The 25,658-nt window shown below is 42.9% G+C and overlaps 1 protein-coding gene across 4 annotated transcripts in view; it reads left to right on the top strand.

Moving 5' to 3' along the window:
• The window catches only part of TTC28 (tetratricopeptide repeat domain 28), a 154,901-nt gene that overhangs the window by 123,375 nt on the left and 5,868 nt on the right, over positions 1–25,658 (top strand). For 3 of the 4 annotated variants that reach the window (XM_068654145.1, XM_068654147.1, XM_068654148.1), the window contains 11 exons: positions 1,363–1,528; positions 5,710–5,850; positions 12,707–12,851; positions 15,708–15,887; positions 16,981–17,701; positions 19,451–19,575; positions 20,636–20,867; positions 21,315–21,391; positions 23,500–23,523; positions 24,190–24,319; positions 25,399–25,506. In XM_068654145.1, coding sequence (XP_068510246.1) covers positions 1,363–1,528; positions 5,710–5,850; positions 12,707–12,851; positions 15,708–15,887; positions 16,981–17,701; positions 19,451–19,575; positions 20,636–20,867; positions 21,315–21,391; positions 23,500–23,523; positions 24,190–24,319; positions 25,399–25,506 — 2,049 coding nt within the window. The remainder of the gene's footprint in view (positions 1–1,362; positions 1,529–5,709; positions 5,851–12,706; positions 12,852–15,707; positions 15,888–16,980; positions 17,702–19,450; positions 19,576–20,635; positions 20,868–21,314; positions 21,392–23,499; positions 23,524–24,189; positions 24,320–25,398; positions 25,507–25,658) is intronic. The other variant, XM_068654146.1, reaches the window with a different exon arrangement.

Genomic DNA, 25,658 nt, shown 5'->3' on the forward strand with positions numbered 1-25,658 from the left:
TTACACCAAAAACACTTTGGGAAGGGAAGCAGACATTTGCATATTTCTGACTTCACATGGGATGACAGTGATTGGAAGATGTTCTTTTGGGGGGCGTCTTGTAATATTGATGGTATAAGTTTAAGATGATGTCATCCTGCTGTGCATCCTTGGCACTAAGTGGCTCTTTAGTTCTGTACTTTGCACAATAAAATGTCACTAATTCTGTAGTATTGAGATCAAGTTGAGTATACTAGAATTATATGAATCAGTAGTGCAGGATTTGCCACCAGCCTTCACAACCAGTCTCCTCCTTGCCCATCTGGGTCGTGTAGAAGTGCAGCTGTGCTCTCCAAGTACATGGGTTTGTGACTAGCTCCTTGAAGGCACTGACAGGTATGAGGAAGGAGAGGGACACTGTTGCTTTTGTCTTTAACATGCAGGTTTCCTCTTGAACAGCTTTTCTGGGGAGCTCTTCAGGAGTGACTCCATCCCTTCTCATCTCATTACTGATGGTGGAGTGTAGCTTCAATGACAGCCCAGGATCCTCATTATCCCACTGAAATTGTGCCTTTAGAGCCTCTTCATTGATTCTGTATTTGTGACAAAGGGAGCTGCTTTATTGATTATGCCCCCACTTCTGGTAACTGATCTATGCTGTCAATGCAAACAGGGCATACAAAGCAGCCTCTTGCTGTTGATCACAGGCTGTGACACTGTAAAATTAATTGTATCAGAAAGGTTATGGCAGTATGAATGGAGGAAGGTTTTATCTTGAGTATTAGTTGAATTCTTAACCAAAAAAGTGATCGTTCTTTGTAAGTTTTATCCATTGTGAAATACTAACATTCAGTATTTTACTATGCATTAATACACCTTTCTTTGTATATAATGTATTTTCATGCATATAAGTAAAATGAAAAACCTTTGTGTGACATGAGAAGTTTCTGCTGTAGTAGTAGCATTTTTGTTCAGCATTTGAGGCCTTGTGTGTTCAATGTACATGTATGTGAACAGAGACTATTAATAGGTATTTTTCATGCATAGCTGTTGAAATGTGACTTACACTGGTGACTTACACATGCTTTCATGGAAGATGTGCTTTATAATTTATATAAGACGGCTGCAATAGCAAATGCATTCTGAGCATCTCATAAAAGCAAAGTACTTTTGAGCTATCGTCTGCAAAATACAAAGCCAGATTTTAAATAACCAATTGTAATTCAGAAGTCTGGAAGAGCCCTGCGGAAAAATGCACAGAATGCATAGCCACAGTTGTACTGGAAATGCCAAGTGCTAGGGACTGTTTCGCTTTCCTGGATAGTTGCTGGCAGTGTTCTTCCTCCCCTGCAGAAATAATGTCATGATTCTTTTTCCTTGCAGGAATTCTAAAATTTCATGAGTATTATCTGGGTGACAGCGTGACTGAAAATGCTGGGGACTTCCCTGAAGCCAACAGTGTGACTCTGCAAACAGTAACAAACTCTGCATTGGAACAGTATGTCTCAAGTGTACGGGAGGCTCTGGGTGTGGATTCGTACTATACCCGGTAAGCTGGAGATAGGGTTTAACATCCTGGTTCCCACTTTCTCACCAGAAAGCGATAACCGTTCATATAGCAAATAACTTTTGTTATTTTCACCAATTCCAAAGTAAATTAAAGAATGTGCATCTATGCTGGGATGCTGAATGCACCCTGAAAGGTTTGCAGGGCAGGATGGTTCAGGTTGCAGAGCCGCCTTCTTCTGGTTTTACCTTTACTTAGGGAACTGAAGAGAAAGCTCTACCTAATTTATTTTTTTTTTTTATTTTCTTATCTATTTATTTCTAAAACACAAAAATACTAGCTTTTAGAAGGTTTAGGAGAAGGTGTCTTTGTCTTATAAACCACTCGTGGCCTGTTCCAAGCTTATTTTAGCTTTTCAGTGCTCTATATTTTCATGTCTACTGGCCTGAATGCAGCTATTTGCATCGTATCTAACTTTGACTGAGAAGTTCGTCATTTGCATTACCAGAAAAGAACCTGTCCCGAACAGCACTAACTTGAGATGTCAGGATTTTTGTTGTGTTTTAAGGGAGTGTGTGGAATGGGTTGTTTTCCTTGCTTCCTTCCTTCCTTGCTTCCTGTTTTAACAGGGTAGTTATTATATCAGTCTCCTAAAGAACACACGATGCTTTTTTTCCACTTTTCATTGGAAATTTGCCCAAAGAACTGACAAACTCTTGCTATATAAATTACTTGTAGGTTTCTGCAACCCTTTGAGATTACTTTAGACACCCATGTTACCATTAAAATTCTTACATTAATCTTGTAAGAACTAAACAATTTGTACAGTCCTGAAGTCTTCACCAGTGACAGACTGAAGACAGATCAAAATCTTTGAGACGCTGCTTCACAGCGCTAAAACCTAGCCGTCCATAACCCATGTCATTTTGTTAAGAGGTGCACGCAGCAGAATACAAGCAGATTTGTGGCCATGTTTGAACCAACCGCGCTGCAAATGAGAAGGAAAGCAAACCACTCCCCAAAACAGGAAAAAAAAAATAAACCATGCATTGTTATCCCACACAAGAGAGGAAAGTTAATTGGTATGAGAAGGGTGAAAGAGATACCTGAGTTGAGATGGACAACATGTATCTAGAAGAAAACTGATTTGAGCCATTATCTCTGCTTCTCTGCTGTAGTCTCCAAGGAGAAAAGCTATGTCAGTGATCTGTGTGGTTTATGTAGCTTTACAGCTAAGAGATAGATAAAGGGTTTTTGTTCCTTTGGGCTAGCTACACAGTGATTTGCTCATCCTTTCTATTTATTCTACTTCTATATATAAATACTTTTGTGACCATAGCAGTGATCACCCATAAATGATAAGATACGAAATGATTTGAAAAAAATTATAGTACTACTCTGAAAACTTCCCATGAACATTGTGTTAGATTCTCTCTCTCTGAGTATGATGTTGGTGTCTGGATGTTCCTTTGGAGTGTCACTAAAAAATTTAGTATTGCCATTGTGGGAGGATGAGCTCTAATGATTCAGTGAGAGGGAGGGATTCAGGGACCCAGAATTTTGCTAATATGGACATTTGTACATGTTGCTGAAATACTGGCAGTATCTATAACAGATTTTGATCATGAACAGGTGACTTCTTGTTGCTGATAGCCAAAATGGTGGATCAGGAACAGGTCAACCTAAGGTCAGCAATCATGTTGACTTAGAGGTTCTGACCCAGTCTGTCCAGAACTCAGTCTCAACTTCCATTTTCTGTAATCACCCACCAACCTCACAAGGGATTTGTCAGGATTGTGTCAGTTGAGCTGCTGAGAAGATGACTCTGTGCTTAACTCATAATGTTGAGACAGTTTGAAACCAGAAGCAGTAGGGACAGCAGATACCTCCCTCCAGTGATACCCACATCTGCATGTATTGGACTTCTAGTTGTCTCATCTGTGTGCATTTTGGGTTTGTACTTTCTGACAAGGTGCGTAACTTTCCACAGTTGTGAAGGTGGCTTTCTGAAGGGGAACATATGGTTTTTTACAGCTCTCTGACTGAATTATTCATTTCACTGTGACCAATAACAAACTGCATGCTCGTCTAGGGTTTTTATTAAGTACTGTGAGGAAGACCAGTTGGAACCTAAACCAGATGAGTAATCAAAGTCTAAGAGAATTGACAGACAAAGGGGAGTAGCTTCCTGCAAGCACAAAAGCACAGCTATCTGAATGATCATAATCATGAAATTATTGCTACTAAATAATGCTATACTTTATGCCTATCCTTGTCTGTGGTGATGTCTAGTGGTTTGCAGGCCTTACATTAAATTCTCTTGGCCTCTGTCACACCTTAGGAGATACATTTTTTAAGTCTTGCTTGAAAATGAGCTGTGTGATTCCTGTTAAAGGAAATGTCAGAAGTTACTCTCTCCAGCCTTCATGTTTCCTGGGTTTTACAGATGAGTTCTGGATGTTGGCACTTCATCCAGTTCTTTCTTGTGCGTGCATGTGGACCGTGTTCTTTCTGGAAGAACAGAGTCACTCCCTCTGAGGTGCAAATACTGACAGGCAGGACAAGAAAGAAAAAGCAAGACTGAATTGGTTCCATCTACCCTTCTTTTAAAGGATCAGGGTTTCAACTTTCAGAAGGTTACATCCATCTCTAGGTACCAGTGGTTGAATCTTGTCCTCTAGATATGCATGTACACAACCAAAATCTGTAGTTACTCCTTATGTTTGCAGATACTATTTTCAGTTCTGGTCACCATTTGTCATCACAGACTTTTCCTGGCAAAGGGAGTCCTTCAGTCTTCAGGTTTGGGGATGAGTCTTTAATTTACCGTGATGTCAGCTTCCTCCTCTTTTCATGGGGATGGTGGTGGTATGTTCTTGGTTAAGGATTGTGGGTTTGATGTTTGTCTCTGAGATCAGTGGGCTGGTGTGGTATGATCACAGGCAGAAGGTCTTTCCCCACTTGAAAATTATATGCAGGTTATTAAACAAATCTTGTCTGCTCCGTGTGGGTCAATATCATGTTCTGATATGAAACTTTCCTTGTATTATTAAGTGCTTCCTTGCAGCATTGCACATTGCCACCATACTCCAGCATGGCAAACCCCCAGGAGAAACTGTCACCTGCAGTCCCTGGAAGCTGTTCTCTGACTGTCAATAAAGAGCAAAAGGAGTTGAATATGTACTGCATGCATGTGAAAACTTTTGTTTGGCTTCAACTTCTCAGTTCATGGCATGCTGAAGTGCGCTGTAGTTGTATGCTTTTGCAGATATTTAAGTGCAATTGCCTTCCATAAAGGTGTAAATATGTTTGTAGGTACTGTTGCACCACCAAGGTGGCACATCTTCCCATTTTTTGCTCATGGGAGGAAGGGATGCTCTCATAGGATGTGTCATCAGGAATTTGCTGTGGTAATGTTAGGTTCTGCAGTGCAGCCTTTGCTTTGTGCTGAAAAAAGGCAGCATAAGTGAGATGCAGGCAGCACAGCAGCTTTAGCTAAAGTGTACAAATTCCAAGGCTTGTGATGCACCATATGAGATGCAAATTATTTATTAAATTAAAGAAAGGGATTATTAAAAATGCACATACAATAGTTGTTTGCTTTCTGCCTTTACAAAGGAAAAACAAGTGTTACCATAGTATTTAGATGGAAAATCTACGACAAGATGGTCATTTAGATATTTCTCTATATTTGTCTCTGTTGCTGCTGTCCTAGTGTCACTGATGGAGTCATTTTTTTTCTCTTTGTATCTTTCCTTGTTTGTATAATAGGAACATCAACACAGCTGTCTTTTGTATATTGAGCTTTGCCAGTGAAGGGAGCATACATAGCTTGGGTCTTTTTTGTGGAAAGGATATAGTAGCGTACGTTCTTAGGCAATTCAAGGGCTGAGTTGGTGTTTCCTTCAAACATCAGCTTTTCTGTTCAGTAGCTTCACAAGTCCTTATCTGTTTGCTGGGCATGGGAATTTGGGTCCTGTATTTCTGTCATTGTGTGTAATGCTTTAAACCCTTAAGAATGCCCAGGGCAAGAGAAAGGTACAGGGCTGTTATTATCTTGTATGCCTAACAGGAGAGGAGATGCAATCCAGGGAAAATTTGACTTTAACATTTGGTTGAGGTTGTCTGAAATTAATTTTCTCTAAGACTGGCTGAGCATTTGTTACAAAACTATTGTTCTGTCCTGCACCAATGATTCCTTCAACCTGCTGTTCCCTCTGCAGAGCCTGTGCTAGCAGTGAGACTGAAAGTGAAGCTGGGGATATCATGGACCAACAGTATGAGGAGATGAATAACAAGCTGAACTCAGTGACTGATCCAACTGGCTTCCTGAGGATGGTCAGCAGGAACAACCTCCTGAACAGGTGAGAATACAGTGCTGTACTGTGGGGATCAGTGAGCAGAATGAAATGTCTTGCTGTGATCTCAGAGTAGAGCTGATGATGTTGATGAATGCAATCCTGAGGAACACGACGGAGGCCATTTATGCAGCATCTATGTGTCTTTCTGCTTCTTGGGAGCCAAATGCATTTCCCTGAACACAGATCTAGGAGCTTACCTAAGGTGTCTTGTGAATTAACTGGTTTGTAGCTGTTAGGAGAATCTCAGGAATGGGGGAATTTGAGCACTTCATTAAAAGCACCCTCACAAGAGCATCAGAAGGAGAACTAGAAGAAAACATGACTGATGTTTCCAGAAGCTGCACTGAGATGAAGAGAAAGGCAAGATACTAGTGTGTGGCCTTCCTGCCCAACTTTTGTCTCCAGATGGGGGAATATCAGGGAGCTCTAGTGGTAAAGCTGATGCTGCCACATCTCTTTTGTACCTGGTTTGCTGAGTCCCAAACTCAGGGCAGGTGCTATAGTCTTGCCCAAACCTTTGAGTACTTACATCTGCTTCAGTCCCACAGATGATGAAACTAGAGGCTACAGAGTCTAGAAAGGAACCATAGAAAGCATTACCTGTCCTATTGTTACACTGCGTGGTTCTTCTTAATCTAGCAGTGCAGAGAGCAGTATGCAGCACAGTGCATTTTGCACAGTGAGCTTGGGACAGCAATGAGTTATCCTTGAGAGAGTCCTGCAGCTTCAGGAATGAAGCAGATGAAAGCCTACATGGAAGGAAGAAGATTAAGAAAGGAAAATGGAGTAGGCAGCATTTCTATGCACTGGCCTAGAGTTCTAGCAAGGAACTGTGAGCTTTTAGACTTTGGGTAAACAACAGAATTGAGTATTTAGGAAGAATACAAATTGTCATCTTGCATCTCTGGCCTCCAGCTCTCCGCCTCTGTGCAGTTTTTCTTCTGCCAGCTAATACTGGCATAAATTCATGTAGCTGTAGGTCAGTGAGGTAGGTTATTGCTGCTGTCATGCTTCAGGAGATGGCAACGTTGTGCCTCACAAGCAGTGAATCAAGGTACGGCCTCTGTTTGCCTTGGCTTCTGCAGTGCAGGGCAGAAAGGGGAGTAGGGCCTGTTTGCAGTTGAGAGTAAGAGCTTGCCTTTTCCTGCTGCCAAGGCAGGCCCTGCATTCCTCATGTGAGGCCTGAATGCAGTGTTCACATCTTGTGTGTGAATGTTGGAGATCCTCAAGGGGGAGTTTATATGGCCTGGGGCCAACGTGAGTTCCTTCACGCGCAGGAGTTGCACATGCTGTTAAGGTCCTATGTCAAAATGAGGCCCTAGACATGCTGGGACTGTTCGGAGCCATCCAGTCTCCATTTCTGATGACAAGTGGGTGACTGAAATGAAGCCATTGGTTTTGGATGGGTGCCCTCTGGCTGCTGTCATCAGGTAACCCGGTGATTCTGGCTTTTAAGCAGAGAGTAGTATGCTTTTTGGCAGCTCTGCTTTGAAAAGCAAAAATGCCTAGGTTTGGCAGTTAACTTAAGGGACTTCTGAGAAGAAGAGGACTTCAGAGGAAAAAGGGATGCTGAAGGGACACTGCAGTGATCTCTGTACTGTCCAGTAGCTGTCTAACCAGTTCATGCCAAGAGATCCTGACACAGTCCTAGTTGCTTATGTTTTATACAGCTTCTGTTTTCTCTGCTCTGTAGGACTTTTAGACCAGATTAAAATCTGATTTCTTCCCTGCTCATCATCTTTTGCTCAAGCAAGAAATGTGATCGTAGCCGTCACCTGAATATAGCTCCCCCACCTTTCCTTTGGCCTCTCCACCATCATGGGGGACACAGTCTGTCTACCTTCCTGCAGAAAACATGTGAATCAGCCCTGCCACTGCTTAAGAGTAAAATATACTTCCCTGAGGGCTATTTTTACAATGCATCATAATGGGAGTTTGTAAAAGGCAAATAAGGAGGTAAGGAGTAATGTAATTCCAGGTGCAAATTTACTTGTGACAAGGACATTGTTGTCTCCCAACCAGCCTCTGTGCTTTGCAAGATCAGGGAGCAGATCCTCCTGGAAACTATGCTAAGGCAGGGATTCTGGCTGGCCAAGGACAAAGTGTGAGGCCTTTGGAAGACAGATTAGGAAAGCAGTGGCCAGAGAGTTTCTTATCTGCCTGGTTCTGTACCATACGGGGGCAGTGTTGTGGCTGCCCAAGTACAGACCACCCAAGCAGAGAGTTCTGGGTGGCCTGAGGGTTATGCACCACCACTGGTGGGTATTGGAGATAATTGTGGGTGCTTGAAAGCATCTGCAGGGGCTTGATATTTGAATGTTTTTTCAGAGCTTCCCACAGCTTGGTATTGTATGTCAAGACCTTGAATGTGGGTATTGGTCTGCATGTCTAGGAAAGGACTTTTTGAGGCAGGCTTGCAAAGTGACAGGCCCAATGGATATCCATTTGTCCCAGGACTGTCAGACCATTAAAACAGTGAGTCTGACTCTCAGCCCTCCAGAATGGCTGTGCTTCACCATGAGTAATATTTCACCCATTCAGAGTGTTAACAAGTGCCAAGGCAAGAGCAGTGCTATGCTGGCTGCAGTATGAACTGCTCCTTCCTGCCTGTGTGTAGTCACATTCATCCTCTGCAAGCAAAGCCAGGCCCTGAGAGACTGGTGGCATGCCAAATTAGTCTGAGCTCAAGGCTTGTATGACAAGGGTTTTTTCCACCTTTCTCTGAGGACCTCATGGGATCATTGCTTTGTTCCTCTATCTCCAAGACAAAGGGTGGAAACAGAGTTAACAGTGATATATGCAGGCAGTCCCGAGTCCCAGTTTGTGCTGTTTCCTCTGCTTGTTGCAGGCCAGGATGCCTTATACAAAGGATTATAAATTAGCAGCACTGCAGAGTGTGCAGGGACTCCAAATTCTATTGTTCCAGAAATCAGGGGAGGGAACACTGCAACAGCAAGGTAGAAATGCTCAGACCTGCTGCTGTGCAGCACTGGCTCTTCATAGAAGGGGTGTTTGCCTGAAAGTGTCCATCTTGTTGCATTAAAATCACCTGGACTCAGATGCCTGACAGGCCACATGGAGAGCTATTTGTTTGCGCTGGTCAAAGAGAGATGGTCAGGGCTCCAGGTTTGCTCTGCTTGCTAAAGAAGATCTCTGTCCAGCCTCTCCCTATGGTTTTTCTCTGTCTGTGTGTACACAGACATGCAAAGGATGTGGAAGATCTATGATATTCCTTTGGTTTTGTTCTAATAAAAAACAGTCTGAGTGGTGAAGGGATAAATCTAGAGCTGCTAGGCTGTGCAAGCAAGATGAAGGAGGCTCTGCTGATTAATCAAACTGGTATCCCCTGCAATAAATTAGTCTGTTAAATATGTTTAACACCGACGACTAGGCTGGTGAGTGCCACCTGCTGGCAAATTGCTATTTCTTAGGAAGGCCAGGACTGTTCTGCTTGGACTAGTGTTCTTTGTGCTCATTTGATCCTGGATAAGCAGGAGGGGTATCCCTGCCCTTCCTCAGTGGTATATCAGATGGAATATAGTAGAGGTGTGTGCTTTAAGTACATGGGGATCAGGGCACTAGAAATGCACAGGATTGGGAAAGCACAATTTCTATTCTATTTCTTGATCAGATTTTAAAATCTGTGCTATATAGTGTAGAAACAGCTGGGCACTGTACAGCGCGCTTGGCTCAGTCAGCTGCTGCAATGAAGCTAGGCAGAGCGATCCAGAGGGGAGGACTTAGTGCTGAATCTATCCTGATGCTGCCAAGAAATTTGGTGTCACACAAGTCACCTCGTCAGGTTCTCAACAGTGCTGAGTAGTTTTAGTGTGCCTGTGCTTTCACCAGCATCCGTTTGTGTAGGAGAGCATGGACAGTTAGACACAAGGCTTCTCTTTGCATCCATTTAATACTCCTGTTGGCCTGTAAGTTACAAAGCTCTTGTTAGTGGAAAGCATGGGCGATAGCATCATTTTTTCTTTAGTGAATACTTTTTAGACATGAGTTAAGCTGGGTCCAGTGACTGGTTGCAGCAGCTGAGGAGAGAAAGGGAGGGGAGAAAGAAAGTTTCTAAATTGGTCTGTTGATAAGCGTCAGGGCTATGTCTCAGGCCTGTGGTTGGCAATGGTAGAAGGTGTGCACTTGAGTGGAATGTTTTGCTCACCTTACCTTTTCCTGGAAATTTGACCTATTCCATGAGTATAAGGAGATACTGTGCAGTCACATATGCCTCCAGCAGATATGCAATCAACTATATTAGTGTCATTGGTTGACCTACCTATTGGACGTTTAGTTATGTTCTGATTTCCTGCATATGCAAAAGCTTTCTGTTTTTGTTTATTTCGTGTGGTGATAGCTAAGAATCGATCCAGGCAAGAGGTAAAACTAATGAACAGAGTCAAGGTATTTTTTGAGAGTAAAGATTCTTAACAGAAGACGTTGCAGTCTGCTGTCCTGATGAAGTGTGGGGGGTTGGTCATGAATCCAGAAAACTGTAGCTGCTTTCCTGTCATGTCCATTGGCACAGGTGCATGGCACTGAAAGACGCTTGAGAGACAGAGCGGCTCTGTGGTTCACAGAGACCAGGGATGGAAGGAGACTTTCTCTGTGCATCTGTGCAGCAGCATCAGAGCATGAGCTGGATATGGAATCCTTCATTTAATGCATTTGGCACTGTGAGGGCAATGGGACATGTGTTCCCTCATGGGTGGCCTTCTACGCATGAGATTTGTTGTTTTCATTGCTGGACAGCCCCAGTGGTGACTCTAGTTGCACTTCAGACCATGTTCTACCATTACTGTTAAATGTCTCATTTCACTCCCTTCCTCCTCCCTTCCTTTTTTTTTTTCTTTTTTTTTTTCTTTTTTTTTTTAAGGCCCACCTGTTAAAACTTTCTGGAAAATTATCCTTTTTACATAAAACAGTTATTCATGGCACTGTGCCAAGGATAGCCTTTCAGGGGAGCACAGCTGCTGGATTAGAGAGACTAGAGAGGGGCAACATCACTTCCTGAAGAAGGCAGTAAGTTTTTGTACCCGTGCCATCTTGGTCTCCTCACAGTGCTGGTGTTTGGTGATGCCTGACACCCCGGAGAACATGTGAAAAGCTGTCTGTGGGATGTTGGAAATGGGCACCAGATCAGCACTCGTATAACGTTCACTAGCCTCTTGGTGATGACAGCACCTCCAAGTCTCTGGAGAACAGAGAGATAGTACAATAATTCTTACGTACAAGAGCTGCATGTAGGTCTCACACAATGTACGTGTACTCTTTGCAACTGAAAGTGACTTCCAAATGACAGACCACTTGATAGGAGTGTCTGTAGTGCAAAAGACTAACAAAGGCCTGTACTAGTACAGATGTTACACTTGCAGCATCTGTGAACAAGGATGTGCAGACAGGGAAGTACAGAAACATGTCATGCTTGTAGCATGAGATGAGCACACAGTACAGATAAACTACTGAAGCTCAAATACCTAATTAGCATAGGTAATTACCACATTATATATAGAGAGATAGATAAAGTGCGGGGTAGACTCCTGATATACATGGAAGCTGATAAGGGAATGAATACTGGTTTAGGAAGTAATGTATATAATAAAGGAATAGCTGCATGAATTCTTCAGGTTCAGGCTCCTGGTCAGTGGCACAAGGTGCTGTTCTTGTCCCTGAAATGCCAGTAGCAGTTTTGGGGTGAAAGACAGGGAGAGACTGCTCCTGTAAGGAGTAGCTGATGGCTTGAACTTGGTAAGAGTGAAGGCTGGTATAAGCATGTGGGAAAATAGCTAACCTGCTGAGTTTTGGGGAAGATGAGGAGAGCTACGAAGTGTGCAGTGAGGGGCTGTTCAAGAAATAATGGCAATGTTTGAAAGACTTCTTGGTGCTTAACAAAAGCGGATCTGAGAAGGACTACTGTCAGTGATGGGAAAGATTTTGATGAGTCTGCAGGGGGACCAGAGGGGTGAGTGTTGGTTTTGTTTGTTACTTTAAAACAGGTCCAGATTAACTCTGTTCAGCTGCTTGCATGAAGAAAAAAAATCATCAGGAAACTAAATCAGGTCTGCTGGGGTGGAGAGAAAAAGAACTGTGTAGTGGCATTTGGGTGGGGCTTGGAGACAGCTTTGTGACTGAGTTTTGGCAGTGAATACTGTAAGAGAATGACTGGAGATGGACAGATAGCAAATAAAGGAAACCGTCCTTTGTACTGCCATTACCCCATGGAACAGGAAAATGGGAGCAAAACAACATTGCAGCAAATTATAAAGCTTGTAGCGAAGCAGGTTTCCAGCAAGACAGCTGATCCGAAATGTGGATTCTAACCTGCTTACACAACTCAGAATTTTTTCAGAGGCAGAGCCTAAGAGGCATAACTCTGACTTCGTGGAGCCATCCAGAGGAGTGACAGCAAGTGCAGGCGTAATCTTCATGTCTTGTTGCTTGCTTGTTTTCCTATTTCCTTTCAGTATCATGCTAGATTAGTTGGTGCAAAACCCCACTGTAAATCTTCCTGTGATTGTAGTCAATTGTTAACAGGTCTCATGTTTGCCCATACACAATTGCTACCAATAGGGAAGTAATAAATGTTGTGAACGGCATTTTAGGCACTTCATTTCATAGAGAAACTCCATAGCAACGCAAGCTGCTGTCTGCAGCTAGTTCACCCTGCCATTAATGTCATTGTTCATTGTGGTGTGAAGCTGAATGGGAGAATAAAGCCCTGGCATAAAGCATCTTACAGACCACAGTCATCTGCTTGGATGGACTGGGACTGCCTCATTGTCAGCATTATGAAGGCAGAGCAACTTGCTGTGGACCTCAGATTTCTGCAACTAACCTCTCACCTGCCTTTTGCCCACAGGAGCTGTCAGAGCATGACCAGCCTATTCAGCAGTACCATGTCTCCTGTTAAGGATGGAACATCATCTCTTCCAAGGAGGCAGACTTCCTTCAGCAAACCCCCACTCCGTGCACTCTATGACTTACTGATAGGACCACTGGAAGGAGTAAGCTTCTAGCACACACAGACATAAAGATACACTTAACCAAAATCACCTGTTGTATGGGAAAGCAAGAATACACAGCCTGGGAATTGTTTCTGAGGCATGGGGCTTTCCACTTGATCTTCCCTGATGGTGAGACAGGATGTGTTGGGAGGTGGAAATAAAGGTTATTGCTGATGGTACCTCTTTTGGTCAGCTGCCAAAGTATAATGCTTTTGATGAAGAAAGCGTATCTTTTATTCACTAACACTAATTGGCAAACTTGGCAGATCTACTTAGGGACAAATAGGTCAGGGAGAATGAGAAACTGTTCTGAGTATGGAGAAGATTCATCTAAATCGAGGCTGGCCATGGCACTGGATTCAGTGGACAGGGGAGTTAGCCTTATGTGTGCCTATACTGTCTGATGCAGCAGTGTCAGCCTTCTTCCTGCTTCTGAAATGACAAAGGAGCATCTTTTCTATGATTCTTTGTCTTAATGGTTTAGCTAGTTTGTGTGTCTGTTCCTCTCCCCTAAAGACATTCAAAAAATAAAATAAAAAATGTCTGCTTCCCTTTCCCTTTGAAACAGCAAGAGGTCAGCAACTATTCTCATCCCCTTTTAAATGAAAATGTTATCCTTCAGGAATTTTGTTCCCACTCCAAAAGCCAAAAAGCCGTTAAAAGCACATTGCTGTCATTCTTCTACTTTCTACTGTTGACATTCTCCCTTATAGATAACCTTATTTTTGGTATTTCTGATTCACTCCCAACTCCCTTTGGAGGAAACCACCAGACTGATAATTCTATTTCTTAATAATATTAATTCATCTTTGCTGCTACCTGAGAGCTAACACTTGAAATTGACTGCAAATTCCTGTTATTCTTTGATTGCTAGTGAGCTGGGGTCAGTGTATCTCAAATCAATCCTCAGCTATCAGTGCATCACAGTGCAGTCGGGCAGTTTGCTCTAGCTAGACCCTGAACAAAACAGAGGAAGAATTGTGTTAGGACCAAGGTGCATTTGTCTGAGCTCTCTATAAAACCTGATACAAGCAGTAAAATTCACCGTGACTGCACAATAGCAATTTCTTTTCTGTTGGAGTGCTTTTATTCAGTATGTCTGCACTTCAGGATTTTCTGACATTATTCATACCCCCCTGTGTTTTAAAAGTTTGTGTTTCCATTAGATATTTCATGGTAGTAGTTTACCGTTGGAAGCAAAATAAAGAAGATTCTTCTGTCCCCTGTTAAATGGGAACTCAGCTGAAATAAGTTTTCTCTAAAGCAGAGATGTCAAAGGGATTAACATTTGATAAATAACAGAAAGGAGGTAGAACATGGGTGTTATTTCTTCCAAAAAGAGTGAGGCCTCAGAGTTGTTGGGTTTTTGTTTGGTTGGTTTTGTTTGTTTTGGGGGGGCTGTGTTATTTATGAAATATAAGCGATGTGTTTGAAAAATACACTACCTTTTCTGCTGTTCTGTTGAAGGCCCAGAAATTCCATCAAGAAGTAAGCTCTGGAGACATTGGAATCTAGTTCAGAAATCTACTTGAAATGGGTACAGGCAGTTTCATGTTCATTTGCCTAGTAGCCTAAGTAGCTGGTGTTCTCCTATCAAAATACATATTTGATACATCTGATGGAGATCAAATGGTTTGAAATAAAAATTCTTATAAGAACTTACAGTCCTGCATATTAGGTCTTTGTCTCCACCCTGCTGTGAATACTGTAAAATTAGCTTGTCTTTGGGAACATCAGTCAGTCTAGAGGAAAAATGAAACAACACTGCTTGAACAGGTTATCTCCAAAACTATGTCGAGTTGAGGAATTAACACAAGCTTGGGTGAGACTCGAGGTTTCATCTTTAAACAAATGGTTTATTTACCAGGCCAACATATGGCTGCCACTCTACCTTAAAGGTGTACAATTGCTTAGAAATTTACTGCCATTTTGCATTGGTCCTTTAGACCTTTTTTTGCTGCTGCAGGTATTTAAGCTGGAGCGAATGTAAATGCTTTGAAGTTCCTCTGTCCTGAGGTGATAACTAATTATTTTTACAACACACAAGATAAAAAAAAAAATAAAAATCTGCTTGAATATGGTCCAGGGTAACCTGCTCTAGGTGTCCCGGCTTGAGCAGTGGGGTTGGACCAGATGGCTTCCAGAGGTTCCTTCCAACCTCAGCCACTCTGTGATACTGTGAAATAGGACTGAAATTCCCACAGTTATGTGGGACCAGGAGCAGTTGTCATTGTGTGTGCCCAGTTGCATCTTTTCTGTTTATTAATCTCTCTGTCTCACATCTCCATCCAAAAGTTACTCTCTGTTTAAACCTGTATTTGTGACTCTTGGTTGATTACAGTGTCAAGCATCTACATGTAGAATTGCAAGCCATACAGACAGTCTATCTGTGGATTTTTTACTTTTATATGAGAAGTTGCTGTTTTGAAGTTCAATACTAGAAAAAGCATTCTCTTTCAAAGGATGAGGTATTAGTAATATTTACAAGATACGGGTGGTTGGGAATGATAAAGAATTTACACAGCAGCTGGAGGAGTTGCTGCACTGTGATGAGACTAGGTCCCAGCGAACTTGTTTCAGCTGTGCATGACTACAGAGCATGTTTAGTGGACTCAAGGCCCTTTCACCAGAATGGGTTTGTTCATGCACAGATAAGCAACAATCAGGCTTTATAGAACTGTCCAATGCCACTGTGTGTCTACCAGTCACTGCATCTGCATTCACACAGAGAGTAATTCTGATGTGGATATTTCCTAACCATGGGGTTGGGTCAGACTAGAGCCTGACACTTTTGAGTGCAGGCTGGGAACTGCTGGAGTGAAAGGACCAAACTGAATCTATCTCTTTACTTTACAGGGCTTGATGCATTCCAGTGGGCCTGTTGGCCGCCACCGCCAGCTGATACTGGTTCTGGAGGGAGAACTGTACCTCATTCCTTTTGCTCTCCTGAAGGGCAGTTCCTCCAATGAGTACCTCTATGAGCGCTTCAGCCTAATTGCAGTGCCATCCATCCAGTCACTGAATCCCAGCTCCAAGGTCTGACATTGCCTTATAAAATCTTCTTTTCATAGAACCTCTTTTCTGAGTTGTAAGTTCCTATACGTGCTGGAATAGCAGCAGTTCTGTCCTGCTACACCAGACAAAGAATAGAAGCCACAAATGTACCATCTTCCCAAGGCACTTCCAGGGCTGATGAGCATGTCGAGCACCCCAGTTGTGTGTGAAGTAGACTCTGGTGTAGTTTCTGCAGCACAAAATCACAACCCCAGGCATGCCTGGAAGAACAAAGGGAATGGATATCCTCTTCTAAAGGGTGGCATGTCCTGGGGTGTGGAGCTACGCAGCAGACTGCAGAGATGTAGGTGTTTGTGATATATACTGAGCTTCCTTGGTGAGTTAACTGTCCTATCACATTCTGGTATGTTTGCTTCTCAGCTTTCTGTGTGGAGAAGGCCATTAATGTCTCATGATAATGAAGCCATAAGGCAAAGCCAATACTGCCAGCAAATCTTTCAGAAATATCTTCATGCTGATGTATAGCAACAACCATCAGCTTTTCTAAGGTGCACATCTCCAGGGAGAATCTGTTTTTGCTGAGCAGTGTTTTGTTGCATGTCTTGCCTTGCACTGTGTTAAACACAGTCACTGGAACACCGAAAGGGTCTGATTTTTTTCTGTTACTCATGTAGGGATTAGGCTTTTCTGGTCAGTGTCAGGCCCCAGTAATCAGTTGCATGCAGTACCATGCTGCTGGCAGTGGAGATGCTGATCCTTGAAATACAAGTGCCAGAAACCAATGATTACCAATAATCCTCCTTTAAGGTGGGAAACTGGGATCTTCTTTGCACTTTTAACACTGCTACTGCCCTCTAGCATGACCTGGGCTAAGTCTGTTCCTTTCTATTCTTATCTATTTGTTCTCCTAAGAAGTGGGGATAGAAATACTGACTGGACTAAAGTGGAGATGTTCCTTGGAATAGTTAAATGGAATAAACTAATGAAATGCAAAGCTTTATTATAGTTACGACAACCAGACTTCTATTTAGAGCCAAGGAGATGGGATGTTTTTCTACCAAGACCTCAACAGACAGAGCATTGAAGCCCTCTTGCTTTCTTTTTCTCTCTGTAGTCCCATGTGAGGAAGAGTACTCCTGCTTACTCCAGTTCTACCTCAATGGCAGCTGTCATAGGGAATCCCAAGCTCCCTTCAGCAGTTATGGACAGGTGGCTATGGGGACCTATGCCCTCTGCAGAAGAGGAAGCATTTATGGTATCTGAGTTACTTGGCTGCCAACCCTTAGTTGGCAGTGCAGCAACAAAGGAGAGAGTGATGAGTGCCCTCACTCAGGCAGAATGCGTCCATTTTGCAACCCATGTCTCCTGGAAGCTGGCTGCTCTAGTCCTGACACCCAACACTGACAGCAATCCAGTCAGCAGCAAGAGTTCATTTGGGAATCCCTACACAATCCCAGAATCCCTTCGGATGCAGGATGATGCCAGTGATGTGGAGAGCATCTCGGACTGTCCTCCTCTTCAGGAGTTTCTGCTGACTGCCGCTGATGTCCTGGATCTGCGGCTTCCTGTTAAATTAGTGGTTCTTGGCTCTTACCAAGAATCCAACAGCAAAGTCACTGCTGATGGAGTCATTGGCTTGACAAGAGCATTCCTGGCTGCCGGGACTCAGTGTGTCCTCGTGTCACTCTGGCCAGTTCCAGTGGCGGCTTCCAAAATGTTTGTGCATGCCTTCTATTCCTCCCTCTTAAATGGGATGAAAGCCAGTGCAGCCCTTGGTGAAGCGATGAAAACTGTACAGAGCAGCAAGCAGTTCTCCCATCCATCCAACTGGGCAGGTAGGAAGAATCTGCCTTTTGATGAACAAAGTTTGGTTTCTGGGAAAGGCTCTTATGCCAAATAGTTTGAGTTAAGCAAGGTGTTAGCAGGTAGTTGGGAGTAGCATGTTCCCTGTGCTCGCCCAGAATGCAGCTGCTGTTTCAAGCCCTGATTCATCTGAGAAGTCAGCTGGAAGTCAGTGTCATGGAAAACAGCAGTATTTCATTGTATAGTAAGTTTGCTACACATTAGACATAATCTAAAGCAATTGCAAGGTAAAGTGTGTTTTGTTACAGTGATTTCATGACTGTAAAGAAATGTGTGATACAGCGACTCCACTGCATGTTTGAAATTTATAGGGGTAAATTTCTTGCTGTATGCTTGGGATACAATTAGCTGGAGAAAATTAACAGAACTTTTTACTGAGAATGTAGTGAAAATCTAACAAGAAGGCAAGAGTAGTACTTCTAGAATCTGTAGCAGCAATCAGTAGTTATGATTTTCATGCCATAAGCCTTACAGGGCTTACTCCTTTGGTCTGTTTAGCAGAGAGGTTTCCCTTGCTTCCACTGGAAATTTCTCAGCTGTGTACGCCCTGGGGTACAGTGCTGGAGTTTGCTTCTTCTCAATTTGATTAATGAGTTGAGATTCAGAAAGACCAAGTCTTGGAGTTCAACAATGCTACTGGGATAATTGCAAATTAGCTGGTTTTAGTTTTTAGGGGTTTGTTTGTTTGTTTGTTTTTCTCAGCACAAGTCTTGTGTTTTTGAAAACTGCAAGCACTCCCCAAATGCCTGGTTTTGCACAGGCAGCAGTACTGTATTTTTTAGATGAGACAGCTGATGTGGATATGGCTCTGATGTAAACTGTTTGTAGCCATAGGAGCAGGAAACACTCAGCTTGTTACTTGGAGGAAGCCTGACAGAGTGATTTTGAGCTTGTTGAGTCCAATGTTAAGACATGATTCAGAGAATATCAGATTGGATCTGAGTTTACATTAAGAGTCCCCAGTACCATTTGTATTTTATTTTCCTTGTAAGACTTTGTTGTCTCAAAGGAAAGACCATTCAAAAAAAAAAAAGTGACCACTTCTTAGGCAAAACAGAATGAGACTGGACACAGGTGCTTGGCATTACCACCAAGTAGGGGATTACAGCTGCTCAGGCTTTCTTAGTATTGCCTCTTCCATGATATGTAAGCACGTCCCTGGGTTCCACCTTTGACTCTTGGTGGTGAGTCTCGGACAGAGCACCAGAGCAAGGACAGATATCCACATACCTTGTACATGAGAAGGGATAGGCAGAGTTCCTTGTGCTGATGTTTGGGGAAGGTAGCATTTATATGGTACATAAGCCAAGGCAGGTTTTTGACCAAAACAAGGAAGGCTCTCGCTTTTCTGAGTTCCGTTTCTGTGAGCACTGTTTTTGCATCATTTGATTTCTGCTGCTGTAAAGGAGACATGGGACATGCTAGGATAGGTTTAGATGCAAGACAGTATTTTTCCACTTGCTTGAGCAGGAGTACAGTCTTGGTTTAACAGAGGATGATAAGAAGCAGAAGTTTTCTGGAAGTTCATTCTATAGAACTGGGCAGTGAGTGCATAGCAACTTTCTTTAGGAAAAGACTGTAACTGTGCAGTGTACAGTAAACCATTATTCCATTAGTCTGAAAGGGCAGAGGATATCTTCTGTTTTGCACGTTTCCTGTAATAAATGAGAGATGCTCAGTTTGTTTCAATTCTCAGTAAGTCTCTTATCTGGACCCTGCAGGCTTCATGCTTATTGGGAGTGACATGAAGCTGAACAGCCCTTCTTCGCTAGTAGGACAGGCCCTGACTGAGATTCTGCAGCATCCTGAAAGGGCACGAGATGCCCTGCGTGTTCTGCTACATCTGGTAAGAGAAAGGAAACACTACAGCACCCAGCAGGCACAGGGAGGGGCATTGGAGCCCATGTAGTAGAGAGATGATGTTACCTGTGAGTATGCATCTGTAAATGAAGAATGGGAAGACAGATACCCTGATGTGTAACCACTCACAGTTGAATATAAACCTTCACATCTTCTCTCTTACAGTAATGTTATCTTGCTAAAACTTTGGGTCAATGTGAAAAGAGTGGGACACTTTATGGGGTCCCCAGAGCAGATGCTAACCGTATTGTGGCAAAATCTTCCCCAGACATACCTGATTTGCATGAGTTGTTGATTTGGGTTTGTGATTTAAAAATGAGATTGTGATTGGGGTTAATTTTTTCTACAAGAAAATAGCTATGGACATGGCAAAGAAGCAGTCACAGAGATGCAGAGCTAGTGAATGCATCCTCTTTGCGTACTTGGACATGGGGCACTTCTGTTCCCACATTTGGCAGTAACCTTCTGTGGGGAGCAGCAGGACTGAGGTCAAGCTGCCAGATGACAAGAATAATCTCATGATTTTTTTTTAGTATTTTTCTTTCCGGTGTGTCTTCTGTGGTCCCACAGGAATGTGGAGTATCCTTGGGATGATGGAAACCTATGACTATTGCTCGTCATCCCAGTTGCTGGGTATTGTGGACACTTCTCTCTCTTTACTATTTACTGTATAGCTTCACACTGTTGCCTGGTAACACACAGTGTACTCAGGAGACTGGAACCTGACAGTGAGTCATCCTGTGTGGACAAATGCAGCTGCCAGGTTTATAGGAGATGATCACAATCCAACTGGTACTTTGTTTTCTGTGGCATTCATTTCCCCAGGATCCAAGAGACCAGTGACAGTCATCATAGTGATTTTAAAGCTGCGAGTGTTGAGATACTGAAGCCTGTGTTTTCAAGGGCAGTAGCATCCTTCTGTTTGTGACAAGCCAAGTTCAGCATCAGGATTGCTCCGCTCATAGTTCCTGCATCTTTAATGTGAAAAATGAGGTGGTTAGCAAAAATCGTTTTTAAAATGAGCTCGTGCTGTATTTTCCCCACAGGTGGAGAAATCATTGCAGCGAATCCAGAATGGGCAGCACAACTCCATGTATACCTCCCAACAAAGTGTAGAGAATAAAGTTGGTGGCATCCCAGGCTGGCAGGCACTACTCACTGCAGTAGGATTTCGGTTGGACCCTCCAGCCAGTGGCCTTCCAGCAGCAGTGTTCTTCCCAACCTCTGACCCTGGTGAGCGGCTGCAGCAGTGCAGCACCACCATACAGTCCCTCCTAGGTAAGAAGCAGGCCAGCTGTGGGCTCTGTTCTCATACATCCAAGCAGACATCTGCCTTTCCCTGCCTTTGATGTAACCCTGCAAAATAGTGCTGTTGTTCTAGGTTTCTACAGCAATTAAATAAAAGCATTTAACAGGACAGATGCTCTAGAATTAGATTTGTACTGTAAATTTTGTCATAGATTGTAATCATTTACCTCCGGGTCCAGTATCTGAGAAGTATGATACGACTTTTTCTTCTTCCAGCTGTCAGTCAGAAACTGTATAATCAAATGCAAAGTTGAGAAAACTTTTTTTGTGGAAATTGACACTGTTTTCAGAACCATTCAGTAATGGGGGAGAGAGGCTTTAGGAGTTATCTGAAGTTATATTCTGTTCAGATCGTTGCATTTCTAGCAGGCAAGCGACAAGTATTGAACAATCCTGTTTTTTTCTGATATTTTTCAGGTTTGCCTAACCCTGCACTTCAGGCACTTTGTAAACTTATCACAGCTTCAGAAACAGGAGAACAGCTTATCAACAGGGTAAGTTGGGAGGTTCTTCTCCAGTAGCAGTTTCCAAATGGTTCTTCCCAAGTCAGTAAATTCAGAAACACACAGAACAGTTTATGCCCCGGTTTATCAGCCCCAGAGGAATCTTCAGGGTTGAAATTATAAATTTCTCTGTTTGTGTGAATGAAAGTGTGTGTCCAGAAGGGTAAAATGCAGGTATGTTGTTGGGCTGCATGGCCTTGCAAGGGTCTCCCGGTTCAGGGGCAGAAGTGAAAACATAATATGTACTACAGTGAGGGGGAAGCAAAATATGGGAAATTAGTGGTAGAAGCACTAATTGTTTTTTGGCCATCCTATTCAAGGCTCGTGTTGGCTCATCTTTGCCCACTGTAATTACCAATACTTAAGGAATTACCTGACCTTGGACAATGCTCTGTCTGAGAACTTTATCAGGCCTGTGCTTCTTCTGGTTTGAGTGCTCGTTGCTCTGCTGAAAGAATTCACCTTCTTTAAGAGAAAGGCATTGCCACCCTGTGGCTGTGGGAGTCATGCCCCCTACACAGACACACAACCCATCTCCTTGACATTTCTTTCTCTTACCAGTCTTTGTAGCATGCCTAGCAGAACCTAACCTTATTCTGTGCCACTGGCCTGGCTGGCTTTCCTTTATATGTGTTTTACTGTCCTGACTGCTCCTCTAATGAGGTTTATGTTGGTGCTTGCCTTAGTAAGTGAACACACTGCACATAGTTAATAGGTGAAAAGCTCACTTTCTTTTCCCCCTTTTCCATGCAGAAATGTTATAGGGGAGTACCATGGTAAATATCTGGGTTTATCCCTATGTAGTTTTAGAGGGTTTCTGTCATTGTGAGTCTATCTGCACAAAATACAAAATAACAGCTTTGTAATCATTAAGAAGCCTGCTTTGTCCATCCATTTGACTACGTCTGATTCAAGGAGTTTCTTGCCAAAATTTACAATAACATATGGGATATTTCTAATGGCTTGCCCTTTATGGCATTTTGATTTCTTTCCTTGGTTCTTCTGTTAGTGTCTGAGACTTCTGTAGTTGAATAGCAGGGTTATTTTTTCCTCCTTAGCTCCAGAGGAAGGCCCAGAGTAAATGGGGTATGATGCGTAGAGAATGACATTCCAGTAGATCTGAATGCGTGACAGTGTCAACGACTTTACTTTGTGATTGTTGTCTTGCTTTAGATAATTACATCACCCAAAATGTTCAGATGGCTGTTGATGACTAGCAAAAGATGCACTTACTATTTCCTCAGTTGCCCCTTGCAATAAGTATTGGCAGGGGTATTGCATTGTTTTTGCAAATGTTCTTCTATAGCCCAAGCCCTAGGCAGAATTCCCTTTTGCACAAGAATCCATCTGGTTACAAGTCAGGATTTTTCAGCTTAGCTCTCACATCTGCTGCTGTTACCTGCTTCTCTCCCCTCGTTATTCTCAGCGGTTCAGTTGGTGAGATAAGGCTCTGCTTGTCCCAAAGGGGAGAAGACTTTGTTCAAAACTGAAGCATAATTACGAATAGCTCGGTCAGTGGGTGTTGCTTTTTTCTGTCTTTCCAGTAAAGTTGATTGGTGTTGTAAGGGAGCAGGTGCTCTTGACGTTACTGAAGCAGCAAGGCAGGGAGCTTGATCTATTGCTCTGAATTGAAAATACTTACCTTTAGTGCAAAATGGAAGGCAGGAAACACAAAAGAACAAACTCTGGTAGTACTACACATACAAGGAAAAACTAGGGATTGCTGACTATTTAAGTGCCAATAATATATCCCAGAGAAAACAAGAGAAGGGCTTGTTTTATGTTGTCTTCTGCCAGAATGTGGGTTGGACTGGGTATATGCCTGCTATGTGTCTGAGTTGATTGTAATGAGCTGGGCACTCCCAGATTCCAGCTGCCTGTTCCCACACTGCTGGGCTACTGATTCATAGCACAAATCATTTCCATTGCTCCCTTCTTTCTCAGAACAGAGCATCTTGCCAGTCAGGACGCTGTTTTGCATGTGGATGTGTCCCTGCACTGCAGGGCTCCCTATTACAGGCATTTTATAGCACAGAATAACCTGTGTTCTTTCTTTCTTTTCTCCTCTCTTTTCCTTCTTTGTTATTTGCTGCATGAAGGCTGTTAAAAATGTTGTGGGAATGGTGAGTATTACATGCACTGGGGAGTGACGCTGCTGTGCAGGATTAAATGCCTTGGTCACTGCAGAGCCATTTTCCTGAGCTGCAGGGTAGTGTCTTCACCCTGCTTTCAGGCCTGGAATTTGCTCCATGGTGCTAATGTGGAAAAAAGACTGCGTAAGCCTTTGTGGGTTGGAAGAGATGGGTGGTCCTGAGGTTAGCTGGTCCCTGATTAATGACTTTCCATCCTTCCTGCTCTGGCTGTGTTTTTGAGTTAGATGGGATCTTGGCACCTTAATTTGTGTCAGATCTTTATAAACACATTTTTTTCTCAACTTTGCTACTCCTGTGCCTTGAGAACAGTTGAGGCAATTCATTCCTGGGAGACCATAGAGGTATTAGGAAAGTCTTCCTTCCTTCTCCTTGCTCAGTTTCTGCTTGCCACACCCCCGACCCTCACTCCTGCTCTGTCTCTAGATTTGCTGCTGTTCAAGTTTGTCCATCATTGCTGTTTCTGGACTGCTCCCTGTGCTTAGACCTTTCATCCCACTGCTCCATTCAGGACCAGCAGCTGAGTGTACAGGTGTACAGGGGAAGGGCTGTTTGCAGTGTATTTCCTTAGCTGTGATTGTCAGAAAAGCAGTTATTTAATTTCTAAGGAATGGCTAATGTTTGCATTGTTACTTTCAGCTACATCAAGTACTGGTTCAACTTCAGGCAGGTGAGAAAGAACAAGATTTCTCCTCTGCACCAATCCAGGTTTCCATCAGTGTCCAACTTTGGAGGCTTCCTGGTTGTCATGAGTTTCTGGCAGCTTTAGGTAGGAAAACACTTCTGTCTATTATCTTTCTAAAAACTATTGCTAGTTCTATATGGTGGCTTGAAGTAGCAATAAATCTCACAGCTTTAGATGTGTTTGTGTGGGTTCTTTTTGGTCTCTGCATCTCTGGATGTGATCCCTGACTGCTCAGTACATCTCTACCAGCTCACATACACAGACTTTTCACTCACTGTTTGGCCAGTGCTGTGTATTTCTCTCATGCCCCAAAACTTACCCTAAGTCAGCAGAATATGGATTTCAGGGTTTACAGCAGCTTGGTGCTGTCAGGTTGGTTTAAACCCTGTTTTTATTTCAGGATCCTGATTCACTGTTGTTCATAATACATACTTGTGAGTTTGCTTCTGGTCTTCTACCTGCAGTGAACCAATCATTCCTTCATCTGGGAAACCTGCACAATGGACAAGGACAGGGCATGTCAGGGTGATAGTATGTACCAGGGTCTACATTCTACAGAAGAGGCAGATGAGAACTAAGTATTAAACTAGGATTTATTCTTGCTTGGCTGCTGTTTAGAAGAAGGGCTTTGCATGGAAGAGGCAGAAAGAGATGTCCAAGAAGACTACATGAAGAGCTCATAAAAGCTTATGGTTTCTCTCATACATTTATGCCTCTTGCTGCCCGGGCCTCATTTGCTAAATTCCAAGTTTTTTGTTCTTCTTCAGACCCATTCCTGTGAGAAAGCTTTGGATTCATGAATGAACACTAGGGGCATGTGAGGTCCTGTCCCCTGAGATGCATTTAGTCCATTATTCCCTGATAATTGCATATAATTTGTAGCTAAAATACCGACCAGTGCATTTCTATATCAGTTCGGACCAGACCGATTTGTGTATGAGTGTGTTGAATATGTCCAGCCCAGTAAGGCTCGCAAGAAGGTGTGTTAAATAGTAATAAAACCAAACCAGCAAAAAGTATATTGTAAGTAAGGAGACATCATTCCAGGACACTGCAGGTTTTCATATCTCTTTGTTCTGTTTGTGTTATAAACAAGATGACACTTCTGTAGGACATGGGAACTTATTACGAGGTATGATTTTTTGCTCTGTATTGCACTACAGGTTTTGACCTTTGTGAAGTTGGGCAAGAGGAGGTGATTCTGAAAACTGGGAAACAAGCTAATAGAAGGACCATGCACTTTGCTCTACAGTCCTTGCTGGCACTTTTTGGTAAAGCTACTTACAGAAGTTTTTGCTCCTATAACCATCTGATAATTTGATCAGAATGGCTTATGTTGTAATCTCACACTCTTACCTTTTGCAGACATCATGCATTCATCGTCATACATGCATCATAGACCATACATCATACAAGAGGTGCA

The sequence above is a fragment of the Anas acuta genome, chromosome 17, assembly GCF_963932015.1.
Source record: "Anas acuta chromosome 17, bAnaAcu1.1, whole genome shotgun sequence".
Taxonomy (NCBI): Eukaryota; Metazoa; Chordata; class Aves; order Anseriformes; family Anatidae; genus Anas; species Anas acuta.